Source organism: Rhamphochromis sp. 'chilingali' (assembly GCF_963969265.1).
Source record: "Rhamphochromis sp. 'chilingali' genome assembly, chromosome: 14".
NCBI classification, from domain to species: Eukaryota; Metazoa; Chordata; class Actinopteri; order Cichliformes; family Cichlidae; genus Rhamphochromis; species Rhamphochromis sp. 'chilingali'.
Window position 1 is genome coordinate 9,752,613 of NC_137941.1, and position 18,853 is coordinate 9,771,465.

At 42.8% G+C, this 18,853-nt stretch overlaps 1 protein-coding gene across 1 annotated transcript in view; it reads left to right on the forward strand.

The window, feature by feature from the left end:
• gli2a (GLI family zinc finger 2a) overlaps positions 1-18,853 on the forward strand; it is an 83,765-nt gene that overhangs the window by 48,735 nt on the left and 16,177 nt on the right. Inside the window, exons 4-5 of the mRNA XM_080903582.1 lie at positions 6,217-6,422; positions 10,111-10,308. Of these exons, the coding sequence (XP_080759708.1) occupies positions 6,217-6,422; positions 10,111-10,308 (404 nt within the window). The remainder of the gene's footprint in view (positions 1-6,216; positions 6,423-10,110; positions 10,309-18,853) is intronic.

Consider the following 18,853-nt stretch of genomic DNA (forward strand, 5'->3'; position numbering starts at 1 on the left):
GTTTTGTGGGAATTGTGCTGTTACATTTAAATTCAGCCAGATCAGGTGATACACAGTGCAGGCAGAGCTATTCATCACTAGCAAAGCGAGAGAAAGGAGGGGGGCAAGAGTGTGGCTCTGCACCCGGTTTGTTGTGATTAATGTGATGTGACTCTGTCAGATTGCTCCCACTAATTCATCAAGGCCTTGATCTAGCTGTCTTTGCCCGGCCCGCACCAAATTCACCTAATTACCGCGTGTCGTACTGGAGAAATGGAGCAGGCCGTCGGCGCAGGGCGCCTGGTGGTGGAACTTCGTCGGTCACGATGGTTCCCGAGTGTCAGCGTTGCGCATCCTTTTTGATGGATCCTTCATTACTGTTTGCATATAACATAATGAGGTCTGAAGGCCTTTCTATAAAAGCTGCCATCCTGCAGTACTTCTTCCATCCTGTGATTCTGTAGGTATCGCAGGGCTGAACACATTACACTGCCTGCTCCTTGCTGCAGTCACTTAGGATATTTGTGCAAGCTGGTATTGTGATCTACATTGGCTACATTGGAATCACACAAGTGATCCTTTGCTCGAATCTCCGGAGAACAAAAGACTGTTATAAAACAGTGTCTAGGCCAAGTATGTATCAGCTTTCTATTAATTATGCAGGCTTTCAATGTCATGTGCATTTTTCAGCAAATTTCTAAAGGCTTGGTCCAAAAATTTAAAAGTAGCAACCGTCACACTGTGGTCTCCGTGCCATATCCGAGCTGGCTCTGAAAAACATTAGGAAGAGCTTCTGGTGGGCGGACAGTAGAACTTGGACTTTGATACAGTACTTGTGTGCTGTTTGCTGCATATGTGCATCTTCTGTGCAAACCCACAAGCCAGGAGAGCCAGCCACCGTGCCAGTACGTTTGACCGAGTAATTAGCATCTGAAATCCAGCCTTCCGTTCCCAGAACCTCAATGACAACGCCGTGGATGAGAAAAACAGATCCCCCGCTCATTCCACAGCCTGTATTTATGCTTTTTGGGAAGCAGTTGGGGGCAAATTGCAGCACTGAAAAGTTGAAATATGCCCAAGGTTTTTGTGTGGCAGAGCTGTGGCCTACACCGCCCCTGTACACAAACAGATGTGGTGCTGCTCACCAGGCAATCAGCCTGCTGACAGCCCGCAGCCCCACAGCTCGGAATGTGTTGATTAAATACAGTTTACGCATGAGCCATTTGGGCTGCTGTTGTTTTGTTTTTTTTGCCCTTCATTGTTTTGGTTTGGGTAACATGGGGCGAGGCGGGGTAGGGTGGACTTTGGATTTTCGACTCCGTCTATTAGTTTTCGGTGGTTTTGACAGACATGTTGGTATCTTGTGTTGTTTCTTGTTGGCTCCAGGACCTACTCATTGTCACGGCTCATGTTTGAATTCGGAGGCTCCCCTGAGTTGCAGCCAGGAATGTGCGGCTGAAAAGACAAGAGAGCCATCAATCAAAAGAGCGGGATGCTGCGAATCAATAGGCTGAAATTTGCACGGTTTATCGCATGGTTTCAGTGTAATTTTCTTACACTCAGAAAAGACTAAATGGTATGTGACAGTAGCGGAGCCGAATAATGGATAATTACCCACTGTAAAATCCCATCTCGTTTTAGTTTATTATCCAATCGTCTGACATAGTTCCACAAGGCCTCTCCTTTGTGTGCACAGTGCATGCTTCTCAGGGAGTGCAGTATCACATCAGGTCCAAATCCTCAGCATCCTGATCAGGGCCCCAAAAACATCCAAGGCAGGATCTCACCACATCCCCTGTGGGGTAGCATGGTGATTTATCTTGATCGCCTTGGCTGCCCAGAAGTACAGAAGGGAGTGTGGTGCATCATAATTCATCCCACCCTGAGCCAGTAGGGAAAATGCCAGAGAGGCAAACACTAACTTGTTGGGCAGCTAAAAGGGCAGGGAGTCAGAAGGGGAGCTGACTCTATGTGACCTCCCCGGGAACACAGAAAGCATCCTTTGGTAAAGAAAACTGATCATTTTCAGAATCTTTATTTGCTCAGACAGTCCAGATGGAGACATTCATTCTTGTTCGAGATTTATCAGATTGGTTGAATGGCTCTTTTTGAGTTCTGGGTCCTCTTAATTAAACAGGGTTTCCCTCAAATCCTTTAACAGTCAGAACAAGTATATTTCTGTTCAGTTTAATCTTTTCACTTTTTACCTCCGCACACTTGACCAATCAGCGCCTGTTGGGTTGTTGGTTTGTGAAAGTCTGACATAATAAATTCATCTGACCCCACAGTCTTAATAAAAACTATAAATTTTTCACATTTGTGTTTAAAGGCTGAAATTGAAGGGAGACCAAAGCAAAAAGAGCATGTTTGCTTAACTTATTGTTTCTGTATGATATTGGACTGGAACTGTTCTGGCCCGTAAAAACGATCCACTTTTCTTTACTTCATAACTAATCATAGTGAAATCTGCCACCACCAGCGCTGTAATGTACATGCTCTGTGGTATGCACTTACTCATATGCTCAACAAGCCGTACCTTGTCCAAATCACTTTTTCTCACAGCAGCGTTTTAACAATGGAACAACAGAGAGCATGTAATCACACAGTACAGAACACAGAGACAAATAGCAATTACCTGCTTGAAAGCATGTCATCTACCGGCTCACACTGGCTTCCTATCCCTCTGTCTCTTTTTCTCCTCAAGTATCATCATCACCAGGACAAATGACAAGACATCTATATTAGGTCTGTTTTCCATTTCTTAGTCTATTTCCACTGGGTAGCCACCCATAGTGTTCAGGTATGATGGAAATCTCTTTAAGTGGCAGCTCCTGATTAAGACGCAGGGCTCCTCCAGAGCTCAGAGCTCCTCGGAGAGCTTGCTATTAAGCCTCTGTGATTGGAGCCTCGGGAAAACACACAGACTTCAAGTAACATCTTGTCAGAAAAAGGGTGGACTGACAAGGCTTCAATAATGGTACCTGCCAAGCAAGACTATTATTTGCAACCACCTGACAGGCAGGGGCAGTAAATTTCACCTTATTATCATGGCCTCATACACACTCTTTGGCTGTTTGAGTGATTTACTGCAGTTCGAGTATTGTGTGTCACCACGCGGGTTTGCTGTCAGCCAAGAAACAAATAACTTTGCTGATGGATAAAGGTTTAAAGTAAAATGTGGGAAAATAGGTGAGAATAAAGAGTTTGGCATTTTTATTATAACCGGAATTAAATACATTTATTTTCAAATCAAGTTTGAACTGGATAAGTGGAAGAGGATGGGTTGAAGTTCACACTTGAAACTTTGATTTTGCATTCAGTGAACAACAGTGAAAACACACTGTGGTTACAATTAAAGGCAGCTCATTTGACCTTATGTCTATAAACATAAAGACACACCTACAAATGACTGTGCAGCATCAGTGGCTGAGATATTTAGTACTAAAAAGCTTTGTGCTTTAACTTTATTCGTGTTCTGATCATGTTTGCATTCTTTGGTTGCAGGTAAGTAGGTAAAACAAGTGCTTGAAACCATCAGTTATCATCTTTATGTAGTTTTTAATTTAATGCATTTGTATCCATAAACAAAAACTGTCAGATATCTGCAGATTTTGGCTTGGATATCTGCCCTCTATTGCAGATAGAATATAAACTATTATATTTTAAGATTTAATGAGACCTAAATGAAATTGACTATGTTTCATTATGGACTCAGCTTCGATCCAGGATGGAGGTACAGATGCAACATGCTCAGCAGAGTCCTGTGTTGCATTGAGGCAGGTATTTTTACTGTTCTGTCCATTCAGGACACATTGGATTGCCTTTTTATTTAGCTAAAGGCTGGGATTCCCAGTTACTATGATGGACTTTGAGTCCGCTCTGAGACAGCACCAGTGCCAGCTTACCCAGGTAGTCCTTCAGTGAAGCACCCAGGCACTAATCTGAGGAGGCAGTGCCAGCCTCTCTGTATGCTGTTTACAGGCAGATCGGGCAAAGCGTGTTTTTGTGTATGGAGCGTCTGTTTCTTCTCACTTCTCCCCTCCCGTCCAGAACAGAGGGCTCTTTATGGTTGTTTGTAGGGGACGGCAGAAAGTTGGCCCTCATACAAGGCCGGCAGTCTGCAGGCGCTTACTGGAAATGGAGCGAGGGCCTGGGCAGGGCTGGGCCCGGGTGCAGGTTGGCGGCTGCACAGATACACTGAAAGAAAGACTGAGCAGGGAAATTCTGAAGGGAGGATGGGGTGAGGGGGACGTCTCAGCCTTACCAGGTCCCTGGCCCACCTTTCATAGCCACAGAAAGGAGTTTCAAACAGGAGCAGTCACATTCATTTCATCAAATCCTGCCTGATTTTTGATTTTTTCCTCATTAACTTTGATTTATGCCATAAACTTTTGATAAATTAGGTTATACCTCTATAAAAGATTAACCATTCCTAACACACACACACACGATGTGTACCCAGCCTGCAGTCAATGCTGCCAAAAGTCAAAACCACACATATAAACACTCACTTGTTCACACAACAGCCATGGAGATGCTGAAGTGTCAGAGTTTGCTTGCCGTCACTCGTAAAGAGAGCATTTCTGTTATTTTTATTACTTCGAATTGTTCTAGTGAGTGCTGCTGACAGATGCATTTAACTGAAAACGAGAAGATTATGTGAACGAGAGAGCTAACTCGAGGCATTTAGCGTGTAATGTTTGACAGATTTGAACAAGGCCAGCATAAAATCACTTCAATCACACACTTGAACATGTAAAGTAAGGCCTAATATGGGAACAAAATGACCAAATGGGAACATTTCAACATTCAGTTTGAACCTCTTAACATCCAACAGGTCATTGGCAACTCATCTGGGGTTAGTGTTCAGTTACACACCACTCCTTTTTATACACTTGCTTAATCGGACCACCCAAATGGAAAATCTTATATAACATTGTATAGTTTATAGCCAACAAAATTTGCTTATTTAGTATGTGGCTAAAACAACAGCAACAAAAAAGCCCAACTCTAACCACAGATAGGTTGCTGAAGACCTGCGGGATGTTAGAAGGTTAAAAGCAGCCTTATGGTGGCCAAAACTTTAATCATTTCTTGCTCCGACTCATTGTGCAAGGCCCTCCTCAAACTCGCTGACAGTTTTAGTGAGTCATTAGTCTGGTCATTTCTAAGAAAGGGAGGACCCCGCTGTCTTCAGGGCTGTCTTACAGTTATTACCCACAGCTTCCTCCCAGTGCCTGTTTCTGTCCTGACTGTAGTATGAATGACTGATGACCTATGGCTGCGATGCTCCCACGTGATCACAGAGAATGAAACTTTTCCAATGCCTTCTTCGGCGTTCACGAAAACAAGTGGATACAGGGTCTCACTTTGATTTCTGCAACATACTGATGGACAATTTACTAGCTAGTAACATAACCACCCTCTTTTATTTAGCATTTTAGTAATCATTGCTTAGGCTTAAGTGTGTTTCTGAGGGCTGGATCTGTGCCAGGTTTTCGTACCACACACTCAGGGGAAAAACAAGCCACTTGTCATGCCTAAAGCAAACTTGGCCGACATAAATACTAGTGCCCCTTCAAAGGGCTGTGTCGTACTGCCAGCGGCTATCAGACAGTTTTATCTAGCTCAGGATTACAACACCTACTTGTCTGCGTTCTTGCTAGCACAGCTGCCAATTACCTGCCACAGGTAACAAATTTACTGTATAGGCCAATTTGACCGGCAGGCTGACGGAGAACTTCAGACAAACTTCGAGCCGAATGTGGAATGTGGCTACAGGGAACCACTTAAGGTTTTAAGCATCTGCTTGTGTCCTCTTATCACACTCCTTGTAATACTTGATTTGAGACACCCAGCAGTTTTGCCCACCCGAACAGATACAACACACTTCATCGTAGCGTTGCAGTTGAAGTCCTGGTCTCAACTTGTCTGTAGCTTTAGGGCTTAATGGGAGAAGGTGAACAAATGGAGATTATTATGTATTAGCTGTGTGACTGGGGAGAGGAAAGGGTGTAAATGGATTTGGACTGAAGACACAAAAGTTAAGGCATGTCTATGAACATACCACTGGAGATCATTCAGGAGATAACAACAATGCTAATATTCAAATGAACGCACTCTATTTTCTCTCCCTTGATCTCTCGCAGTCTGTCTTGCGCCTTCCCTTAATCCACTCTGCCTCTAAATCTTTCTACCGCTATTTATATTTGTCCAATTTTTACTTCCTTTCCACAGGCCTCCTGGACTGACGGGCAGTCCAGTCATCTCAGATATTTCGCTGATTCGCCTGTCTCCTCACGCGGCAGCCGGGACCGGCGAGTCACCATTCAGCCCTCCACATCCGTATGTCAGCCCTCACATGGAGCACTACCTACGCTCAGTACACAGCAGTCCCACCCTCTCTATGATCTCAGCGGCCCGAGGACTGAGCCCTGCTGACGGTAAGATTTTCCCCCCTCAGTGGATCTGATGCACCACCACAAAAATGTCAGTGAGCAGTGGAGCTTAAGCTTGTTGGTATAGTTGAATAGAACTTGTGCTTTAAAGTTTATCAGAGTACATTTTTCGCAGCATTACCTTGTGAAGCTGTGTGTCAGGATGCAAATGTGTAATTCTGTAGACTAAGAAGTTAAATGGGATTCCGACAAAGTCTGTGTGATACTTTTTATAACTTGAAGAATATGTGCGAGTAATCAGCCTGCAGACTCAAAGTGGTGTGCTCGTCCCGTGCCCTCCATCACAATCTAACCAGAATTCTTATAATAGTCAGATTTTTGCTGCTGTGTTTGTAAGAAAGGACACGTTGGACATTGTTTAGAGTTTGTGTCTGAAAATGGCTCAGGTTTCACTGATTGTCCTTCTTGCATTCTGGTACAATTCAGAATTAAGTTTATGGTCCATTTAGAATAAACTTGCATGAGGTGTTTGCTCACCAAGTCAAAAATCTAAAGCACTTATAGTTGTTTCAAGCCATAAAAATCATCATCTTGTAGTTTTCTGCACAATTAGACAGTATGTGTGGTAGGAGAGGGAAAGGATGAGAGCACGTGTGCATCCAAGTGTGTGTGAACACGAAAGGAGGCACGTACACACTTTCTCAAATTAAGATTTGTAACAATAAATATCACCACAATAATAACTTCATTATCCCATGGATGAACTGCACCTCCACTATCTTGCACTGCATCTTGTTGACTTTGTTTTGATCTGCAGCCTTAGCGAGCTACAAGGGGAGCAGCGTCAGCCACCTTGTGCAGGTTCTGGTTAAAGTGGACCTCCAACTTTTAGAGTCTCCAGAGCAGAAAAAGGACTACTCGTACAAGAGATTTGTTTGAAAGTCTCCAGTCACTCTTCTATGTAAATTCAGCGTCTAAGAATGCAAGCTATAATTCTGGCAACTTAAATCAGAAGCTTATAACAATTTCTTTGCACCTTTATTACATTTATATCTAAAATCTGCTCAAGTAAAATAAGATGAGACTACCTTCTGTTGGATTACAGTCACCACCATGCATCTGCAAGATTTAAACACTCAGTCTTCTTTGCTGTACGTAATGACCACAGACTGAAGAGTAAACTGGAAACTCGGCTTTAAGGAGGTGAGACAAGAGTTGAGCGGGTTTAGAATTTATGTATCCTGTGAACTATAAACCAAGTGTTTCTGCTCGGCTGCAGTTTACACAGCTGATTATTTCACCAGCAGTGATAATTAGTCTTACACCTTATACACTCCCCTACATAAGTCCTGACCCACACCTTTCATCAAGCATGCTCTGGTGTTTCTGCATGTGTGCGCATGCTGGTAATTTGTGGTTGTATCAGGCACATGCTTTGCGGTGCCCGCTCGTTTGTATGTGTGTTTGGAAAGGGGGAGACCGTGGAAAATTAGCACAGACACAAACGCTCCGTGCGCCTGAACTATTGAGTTCACACAGTGACAGAGCCATCCTCCACAACCGATCGGAGAGGAGAGGAGCCCAAGGCCTGCAACGAGCTCCAATAAATCACAGAGCACACGCTGCTGGCAAAGCAAAGCCTCCCCGCCTTTCAGGAGAAGCAATGCGGAAGAGATGCTGTCACTGATAAACAGGCGGGGAAGTATGGCACCAAATGGAGGGCACTCTGCAGCTCAGCAGAACATAAATAAAGCCTTTGGAAGCATGGAGCTCAGTGGAGCATGTGTAAACTCCAGATACAGTTACCTAGGTGTAATGCATGTGTTAAAGACTGTTTGTAAAACTGCTTTTGGTGTGATACAAAGTCTGTGCTCATAATGCCAAACGCAAATGTAATTAGTAGCTGGTAGTTGCACTGATATGTATCTCTGACATTTCTACAGTATGTGTGGAGAGGTAAAAGGAAGGACGTCCTAACGTCTGACTGCATGTAAAATAGCCTCAGCCGTGTTAGCAGCATTCCTCTAGTATTGGTTGGTCTCCAGAGAATAAAGTAAACTGCCTGTAGACATCCATGGATGTTTGCTCAGCACTGAACTGGAAGACTTTTGCTTTTCACCAGAATATTTCTGAATGTCTGTTGGATATATAGATGGGAAACATGGCAGCTATGTGACAATGACTCGCTGAGCTTTGGAGCGGTTTCCAAAATGACTTTCTACCTTTGACACCTTCTTGAAGTCTGGTTTATTGTAGGGTTTTTACTTGACAATATTGGATTGAACTGGTTATGTGCAGGAAATGTATGATGCCTTTAAAAGTTACCAGAATAAATGATTAATTTGTTTATTTCAGCTGATAATAGTTTGAGTGGTAGCTTTAGTTTTTTTCTGTAGTATTATTATAATTTTCTGTATTATTTGTCAAAAGAAATATATGCGTTTGCAATTTATTCATATAGCACTTTCAGAAAGCTTTCTTAGCACTTTCAACAACAACACAAACAGGTGACTCACACTCATGTAGACACTCAAAATCCTCTCACGCTGATCTGTTGACAAAGACTAAAACAGCAGAATTACAGTTCTTTGTTTTCTACTTTTTCACTTAACTGAAGCTGGAGAAAGCCTGGGTGTGCACGGGTAGAAGCTGAGTTTGGAAAACATTTCAACTTTTGACCAGTGTAACTTTCTGTCTGCTTTCTCTGGGGCTGTGGAGCGTAGCCGCTACCCCTCATCCCTCTGTGTTCATATGTGAGGTCACACACATACACCCAGACACAAAATGCTTCTGTGCGGCGGTGGTAACGTGATCTGGCAGCCGTGGAGAAACCAGGAGTATGCTTGCAGCAGCACAAACATGCTGCCTGTGCGCTGTTACCACAGCTATGGCCTAATAGTTTCTGATGGACCCACAGTTTTGCTTTATGCGTCTGTGCGTGCAGAGGGTACAACCCCAGCTTCCCCCGTGTTTCCATTAGGGTGCATATTAATCCATTTTCAGCCCACACCCCTGTCTCCTCCAAATACCCACACCCACTGGAGGAATAGGGAAAAAGTAAAAGCAATCTGTCCCTCACTCTTATAGTTTATGACATTTTTAAACATTGCTTTACTGGATGCAGGTGTTAACACTTTTTACGTCAATATTACTTTTGTTCATGCAGCGTTTAAGGCTTCCTCAGCATTGCACGGGTCCGTGAGCACCTGCACTCTGTGTGACTTCAGCCTGTCAGACACAAGAGGTGCAGGAATGTGGTCCCCCCCCCCTTCCCCCATTTGCCCTGCTCCCCTTCTTCTTCTGCTTCCCTTTAGTCCCCAGAGATTCTTCCCCAAACCCTTCAAGCCTCAAAGACATCAGACTTGTTTCATCAAAAAAAAAAAAAAAAAAAAAAAGCAAGCCTCACGAACATGCAGGAACGAATCTTGAGTCTGTGAAGCAGGGCACTCGATTCCTTCGCTGTTCTCCTGTTTGTTTTTGTCATTCTGTCGAGGGATATGTCAAACACTGTCTGTGAACATATCACTTCATTACAGGAAATCCATTTTGCTCAGCCCTTCTGACTTGTCAGAATTACTTTAGCATCACTTCACAGGTTTACAACGACCTCTGCACTGGGGGATGAGCGGGAATTCTAACAATTTCTCTTACTGATTGCAAGTATTTGCTTTGATCTTTATTTCCAGAAAGAGAAGCTGATCTATTCTCCATTTGTCTCTGTTCTCTGCCGCAGTAACCCACGAACACTTGAAGGACCGCGCCCTATTCAGTCTCCCGCCACCGCCTCCGGGAGCGAACCCTGCAGAGTACTACCTGATGGCCAGCGCCAGCCAGAGAAGCCCCTACGGTGACCTGCTGATGCAAAGTGGTGCGGCGGCGGCAGCTGCAGCGGCCGCAGCTCACCTTCCCGATTACATCAGCCCTGTGGATGGTGAGGAGAGAAATGCTGAGTGTACTGACACATTTACTGTACCCATCAATGTATGCATTAATAGTTTAGCTGAGAAAGAATACTTTGAGTTTAAGACAGGGTCATTTTAAGGAAGCTAAATGGTATGTTCAAAAAAATACAATATTTTATTTCAAGTTTCCATAGTGGAAAAAAGTCTAAAAAGGAAAAATGGGGTAAAAAAGAAACCAAACTGTGTAAACCAGTAGACTCAACAGAGACAGGAAGCCACATGAGGAAATAACCTTCAAAATAAAACAGGAAGAAAACTGAAAAGAAAAGACACTGACACATGATCAGAGCCTATTGTCATATATGTACCACTTTAAGGTCATTGTCTAGCATCCAGGGCTGTCATAAATGGACATGATGAGGAAATGAAAGGATGCATGCAAGAATAGGTATACCTGTAACTCAGGAGATGTTGGAGAAGCTTATTATAGATGGTACTAGACTTTTAACAAATTTTACATAAAGGTGTATTTTATATCAACCCAGGGTTTCTTCTAATTGTAACTAGAGATGGCACGATACCACTTTTTTATGTCCGATACCAATATCATAAATTTGGATATCTGCCGATACCGATATGAAGCCGATATAGTGTTTTTTAATCAATAAAACAGTTTTTTTAAATATCTTGCTGCATTTTGTATAAGTTCATACTCAAGTTTAAAACAACAACTACACTAAAACTATTCTGTTATACCTGTATGCAAAAAAAAATATTTCATAGTTCAGCAATACTGATCAATCTAATAAACTTAAACCTACACCATCCTCCCTATTCTGGTATTTTAAAGAGTACTTAGCGTAAATATTAAGCAACCTAACTAATAGGGTTCCAACTCCCAGCAACAACAAAAATAAATAAATAAAAAATAGGGAACCACCCCTCACGCTCCACCTCATGATGCTTAATCGACGTAATCAACCTTAATTTGATGCAGTGTGGAAAAAAAATGCACAGAAATCAATTATTTTTCAAGAAATATTAAATAGATTCAACATCTTTCTTCAACAAAATTGCAGACTGCACAGATGGTACCTTCCCAAAGGAAAAAGTACTATAGCTTACTAGGGTATATATATTAGACTTAATAGTCACTATATACAGTAATGGACTTCTATTCATTTTACATCAAATTAAAACTTTGGGTGTCAGATAATTATTTATTAAAAGCTAGACATTTTAAATGAGAATAAGAAAGAAAAGTATGTCTTTGTGCCCCCTTTTCCTTGTTAATGCCCTATCGGCCCCCCTGGGTAAACTTTGCTAAATCCGCCCCTGCACAGTTACCAGCGTCAGCTACGTAGAAAAAGATCCTGGTGTAGAAAGTAATATTAAATAAATTCTAACAACAGCTGATCAAGCTTAAACGTGCTGCTGTTGTTTATACACTGGTTTCCTCTTTCTGGTGCAAAGTGGGCCAAAAACAAACAAGAGAGACGGAGTCGCGACAGAAAAGCCGATCAGCTGATCATTAAGCAGTTTCATGATTGAAGTAGCAGCAAGAAGAGGCAGTCGCTCCATATATCGCTTGTTAAGCTTAACGCAGGAATGCTTTACAAACATTCAGAGATGGACTTACACACTTGCTTTACTTCTCTCGGGGATAACTTTGTCGGAGATGAAATGCCGGGTTGCTAGCGAAGCTCCACATCCTCAACCAGACCACCGACAGATCCCGCATGCCACAGCCGCTCCATCACGTGATGCATACTGCTCCGACGTGCTAACGTTCTGAGGCGAGTTACGGCGTGTTGCAAGTTTTGTGAGGTGCTTTCGTCCAGTAATTTAGGTCAGTATCGGACGGATACCGATACGTAATATCGGATCGGTCCATCTCTAATTGTAACTAAGTCATTTTAGTGCCTAAACTGCTTAATTTAGTGTGTTGACCTAATCAGACATCAATGAAAAAAGGCAAAGACATGTTCAGGACTGGACTTTTGGAGCTCTGTGTGAGCCTCACATTGAAAAGTGACACCATGGGGGTAGCATGGAGAGAAGAAAAAAACCATGATTCCCACTGTGAGGTCAAATTTCAACAGCAATTCGTCAAATTATTGTCCAGATTTTATCTAACAGAATGTTTGGGTTCACTGGGAGATTCTGACATGAAAATCAGTCACTGGAGAAGATAGATCATTCTGTTTGGTTCAGCTGAAAATCAGCCTGCAGACTTTTATTTCATAATTAGGCATTTTTGAAAACCTCAAACCAAATCAAAACCAGAACCTGTGGAAGCTCTCGGCGCTTCCAGCATGATATGTCAAAATATTATCAACCATCTTGATACGGAAACCCAAGCTTGTCTTTTATCACCACTTTAACACTAAGAGGCAAATTTAACAGCCACGTTGTCCTTTGTTCTCAGCACCAGACATGTTGATACGGTCCTCTTGTTCTTCCTCTTGAGGCTTTTTCATGGCAGTGCTTTCAACATCAAAGCTAGTGGTTTTTAGACTTACACGTATGGGGGCCGAGGCTAGTTGAGGGTGTGTAAACACTGAAAGCCCAGAGGCCAGGATCTCATAAAACCACATTACCTTAAAGTCTCTAATTCTGATTGTGTTTCAGGTGTGTTTGTGATGTCGTTATGAGTAACAGCCGACAAAAAAGAAAAACGTCCGGGGTAGCCAATAAAGAGGCAGCATGGAGGTATACCTTCATCTCTGCTCTGTATCAGGCAGGGCTCAATCCTGCATATACTGCTATGTAATAGCAGGGAGGTTATTGCTGACACACACACTCACACTCAGTGGCAGGCAGAAATTTAACCGCCAGGCTAATGCTCACAAACTCGTACACGTGTTTGCACACAAACTCACAGAGGCCAGCCTGTTCTTTGATGCCAGCCAGAACCTCGGCCCTCTATCAAAGTGACAGTCAGGCACCAGAACAGACGTTTGACTTCAGCAAGGAAACGCTTCCAAGAAACCTTCAGCCCTCATGAATGAGAAAGAGAAAGCTCACAGAGAGGAAAGTCGGCCTTTTCGATGCCTGATAATCAAACACCCTGCTTGGCACTGACCCCCTTCAGGAGCCCTCATTCTTCCTTTCATTCCATCCAACCACCCACCCAGAAAAAAAGAAAAAAAACCTGCTGCACTGTCACGCTTCCAGAAGACACTAAAGCTGCCATCCTCACACACAGGTAGGAAAACTCAGCAGAGAGGAGAAAATCAGGTACAGGATGGCTTGAACATTAATCTTTTAAATTACCTCAATCACTTAGTCAAACAGAGCTGAGCTGAGCTGCAGGCTGAGGCGGGGTTTCAGAAACTGTAGACCACCGCCTTCTCCCGCCCTCCTCCTTCCTCTTCCTTCTCCCACCACCTCAGTGACCGCCGCTGTGCTGCCATGCCCACACTTGTTTGGGTGGTTGTTTACTTGTGTAGCCACAACCCCCACCCCAACACCCCCACCGCCTGCTTCACTGCAACGTCCACACTAGCTACCAGCTTTTATTTAGTGTTCTACCATCCTCGGAGTGATGTGGTCAGGTTTGGGTCACTCTGCCAGTCTCGAGGCACAGGGACCACATTGACCGAGGCGGCCAACTAATGGTCATTGCGGGCAGCCTCAGCCTGAATCAATAGCCTTATTTACTGCTAGAACATGGGAGAAGGAGGAGGAGGAGGACGTGGCAAATATGTGCTTCACCCCTGCCGTTAGTTTTGGAAGGCAGCACAGATAAAATCCATATTAAAAATCAATTTATGCACTAATATTCAGCAGACCCACCGCAAGAACTGGGAGCACTCAGTGACCCTATAGTATGGCTCGTCCAGCCCATGTTTTCCCTCTGGATGAGTGAACAGCAAGGCTCAGAGTAGAGCCCCAAACACTGGGTGCTGCTGTGAGAAGGGTGCTGCTGGAAAAGTTGTGAGCACACGGGATTTCTGGCAGGTCTGCAGGTCTTGCTGGTCCACTTAAGAATTTTTAGGATTTGCTGTCGGGTATACCTCAGACGAGAAACTTAAACACACCAATTTCTCCCCGATGAGGATGACAGCATTTGAAAGACACTGCTGTGGCGCTGACTGAAGTGGCACAGACTGTTAAAAACACAAACCTAACCAGCAAAATGATTGCTTTTTTTCCACTGTTAAGACTCTCCCTTCCCTCAGGACTGCCATATGACAGGGTGATGGACAGGTCTCCTAAGCAAACAGTGTTAGCAGTGGCCGTGAAGGCCTCGCTGCAACGCTTAACTGCTTCTGTAAGTTAGTATCTGTGTTTGCGGTATGTTTTTCACGCATCAATCACTGTCGTTATCTGGTGAGAAATCGACTGGGCTGAAATAACAAAAGTACATTCAAGTCCAAAGACACATTCATGAAAAATGTGCATGTTTGGCAGCTTGTTTAATTTAGCATTGTTTCCTAGAGTTTCTTTAATTAAAATAGCTCGGCTGGTTTAGAGTTAAAGAAAAGTTCCTTCAGTTGCTTCTTTAAGTGACAGCTAATCCCACGACTAACCTACTTTCAGTAGATTTTTACACCAGCTCATAAGCCAAAAAGGAAAAAAATGAATAAATCAGAAAACATTTTTGTTGTTACGCTGACCTACACCTGCCAACCTAAAGATGTGTGCAGCTAATTGTCACATCCCATCAGCAGTATGACCTATGTGAGTCAACATAACTGGAAAACTCAGGTACTCAGGTAATCATGGTGCTTCTCTCTTTCTCGTTCTTTCTTGTTATATTCAGTGTAATATTTGTAAGGAAGCTATTTTATTGCATAATAGTAATATACAGTTTTATCAGCTTCCACAAGAACTATTTTCCTTCTCCCGTCTCTTTGTGCTCCACTCTGTGTGTGTGTGGAGGTCCACTTGCAGTGAGGCTGAGACCTGGGAAAGAAGAAACTAATATGAATATGAAGTAATGTGTAACAGTAGGGAAGTAAAGGAGACCAGGGGGACATTAAAATAAAAATAGTACTACATTTAGCATTTTTTAATCTGTACAGATCTGTACAGATGCATCTAGTTGTGTTTGAGGCCTAAGCTTGAATGAGGTTTAAGTGATACTGGGTATATGAATATTATTTTAAATGCCCTTTGCGTATTTTAAGGGTTTGATAATGGTAAAAAAAAATAACAATAATAATAATAATAACAACAACTTAGATCTGTATAACACCTTTCAATAAACCTAAAGACAGTTACAAATAAATATACCAAAAAATAAATACTAATAAATAGGGCAGGACAATATGGACAAAAATATTTATCATGATATATATTTGCAAATTTGCGATAACAATAGAACCGATTACATAATTGATGCGAGACAAAATACTTTACAACTCCACAACTTTATCAGTGCAAAAAAACCCATCAATTTATTTTCACTTAAACAAGCAGCTGTTGCTGAATTCTCTCGCAGCTGCTCTGTTCCCATGTTCTACTGTGTGACTGATAGCCTTGAGTTTAAAATCCGCTTCATACGCATGTCTCTTAACAGGTGTCATTTTGGGCTCCTTATACACACACAATACGGTAATATTATGTTGAAGTGCAGTACGTATTACTCTGCAAGGCTCCTGACTACGGTAGCTGTAATGCTCCGACAATCCATCAAGCGGTGCGGATTCATAGATTACCAAAGTCAAACTAGACACTTTTTTGCAGATTTTCGAGCACCGTGTACCACATAAAATCGGTTCGAGGTCAGTAAGCGCAACCAGAATTCATACATAAGGCACACTGGATTATAAGGTGTGCTGTCAATTTTTGAGAAAATTAAAGGCTTTTAAGAGCGCCTTAGCGTCCGAAAAATACAGTAATAACGACGGCCCGCTTGCATGTTCTACAAAAAACTGTGCTTTGGTGCCTATCTGACGGACAAAAACCAAACCAGTTTCACGTCACTGAAGTTGCACCATTTTTACCAACCAATTCTGGTTCATCTGTTTCATTCAACGATCTGCTTATGCCCTTCTCATTCGCCGCCATGTCCGTATGAAAACAAAGGCACTGCGCATGCACATTTTACCCATATTCTATCGCGATATTTGATTCTTATCATTGCCTAACATTGTACCGGTATTACTGTGAATGGTATAATATGGCCCAGCCCTACTAATAAATAAATAAATATACAAAATAATAAATATATTAAAATTACAAAAGATAAACTAGGGCCCATAAAACCAGTTGCCCGAGCTGGTCTTAGCCTCTTAATCCCAGTAGAATTAAGACTAAGGAAAGTAAAGTTAGTTAGTGAATAGACTTTAAAGTGTTATTAGCATTGGTACACCGCCACTGCTATGGATGCAAATAAAGTCACATTATGGTATCACATTGGGAGGCTTTCAGAAGGCTGTTTGTATATGAATGCACAGGTATGTGAGGGGTGGGTGGGCAGAGAAATATCAGAGTAGTTTGCTGGAAAACCTTGAAGCTCCCATGACAAAAGCAGCAGCCAAAGTAAATGTCTGCCATCCTGAGGAAAAAGATTTCAGTGTTGATGTAGCGGGGTGGGGGGTGGGGGCCATAGATTTGTGTACCGATGTGGTGGTGAGGGGAGAAGGAGTTGATGGGGTGGGGGAGAGGGGGGGGGGGGGGGTTCCCCTCAGACTGCTTACACAAACACTTAACTATATGTTAGTTCATGAGCACATGGGTTGGAAGTGTGTGCATAAACACGATGGCAAACACAACGCTGGCTTTGGGCTGGACACCGGGGGCTCGTAGAGGATACAGTGCGAACCCTCTCGCTAATAAAATTCACAGTGTTCGTATTAGTGCGATTTAACAGGAAAAATAAACAGTCCCCGTCTCAGGCTTGACTGGGGGGTGGATGGAGATGAGGAGGCCGACTGGCAAAACCTTAGCTTTGGTGTAATGGTGGTGTGGGTGGTGTGGTTATATCTCTATTCAAGGTCAAGGTGGGTAAGCTCAAGATTATCTGCTCATTTAAAAGCGCTTGTCAAAGCACAGAAACATTATTAGAAACTCTTATTTGGAAAAACTAGCATGCTTTGGTTCGCAGATTTGTGTTACTTTTGTATCTAGATGTTACTGTTTATACACATTAAATATTGAAAAGTTAAGCCACTCTGCACTGAATGCATTTTATTTTACCAATAACCATTAAAATCCAAGTTTTTACATTGATCTATTTCCCCTAGAAACATAAATATTTACTTGATATTTTCCCCTTGTGTATGTGAATAGATCTTTGCTCTACTTCCATATTCATATGATGGTGCTCACTGTCCAAAGCTGAATATCTGCAGAATACTATGCAAACTAAAATCCCTTAAGAATTGTTTAGAGAACATAAATGTTAGTTCTTAATGAAAACCTTTGACCCACAAAGTTAGTTGCAGTAAAACACAGTGAAGTATGCATGTTCTTGGCTTAGCTTTGCTGTCCTGTACTCAAAACAGATGCTAACCCTTTTTTTCGAAAGCAGAGACAGTTTGTTCACACGTTCAAGGATGTTAGAAGGTTTGCATTTCTTACTACGTGTTTGAGGATTTATTGGCACTGAGCTGAATTTCTTGGCAGTCTTTGTGGGTCCAACTCAGCTGCAATCCTCACCACTCCTCATTCTGCTGTTGGCTAACTCTGCATTAGCTTAACTGTCTCCATGAACTTATCAAGAGGCCAGTGGATTCTCAGAGAACTGTTTTCACTCACATATTGGCCATGAATACAAATATTTTTCAAACACTGCTGTTTTGTTATCAGTGTTACACAAGGAAAAGCTGCAGACCTATTCTTTGCAGGGCTGCAAAGTGACCCTCCATTGGCTCCGGCTGCAGCGACACCGAGTGCTAGCAACTTCTGGAGATCAGCACAACCCTCCAATTAGAGCATTTTCATTTTCCACAAAACTATTTCGGCAGAAGCAAATGCTTAAAATAATCACGCACACTCCTCACTCGGGTTCTTTTTTAATATTCCTTTTCTTTACTGTATCAGTGTGTGCCTGTAATTATGCCTCTATATAAATCCAGATCCCACAATTACAACCAGCCCGGGATTCAGGCCCACAAAGCACCGATGCACATGCAGACACTCGCATATATGTACGCACAAACACACTCACACACGTTACCACACACTGCTGCGTCGCCACGGCCTGCGCAACATCTGTTTTCTCACTCCCTGCCGGAACCTGTTCACCCTTTCAGTCATAACCACCACCTATAAAACGCTCCTTTACCAAGTGGTGAGAGTTTCAGAGTGAATGAAAGTTGTTCCAGGTAAAATTAGGAAAGATTACTGGGCTAAACAAGAGCTTGCTGACCAAACATTGTTGAAAATTTGTTGCTGGAGGCACTGAGAATTCTTTTGAGCTGAATTAGATGTACAGATTGAAGGCGGCAGTTTAAAGATGGGGGTAGAGGGCGGCACTGTGGGCGCCGTGCCCAGAAGGGTGAGGCTGGCGCCAGCCTACCAGGGCACCAGGCTGTGAGGCCTGTTTCCTGCTTTATAAAGGGGAATATTAATACCTGTATCTCCCATTAAATCTGTTGGCAAGGGTGCAAGTTCACCTTT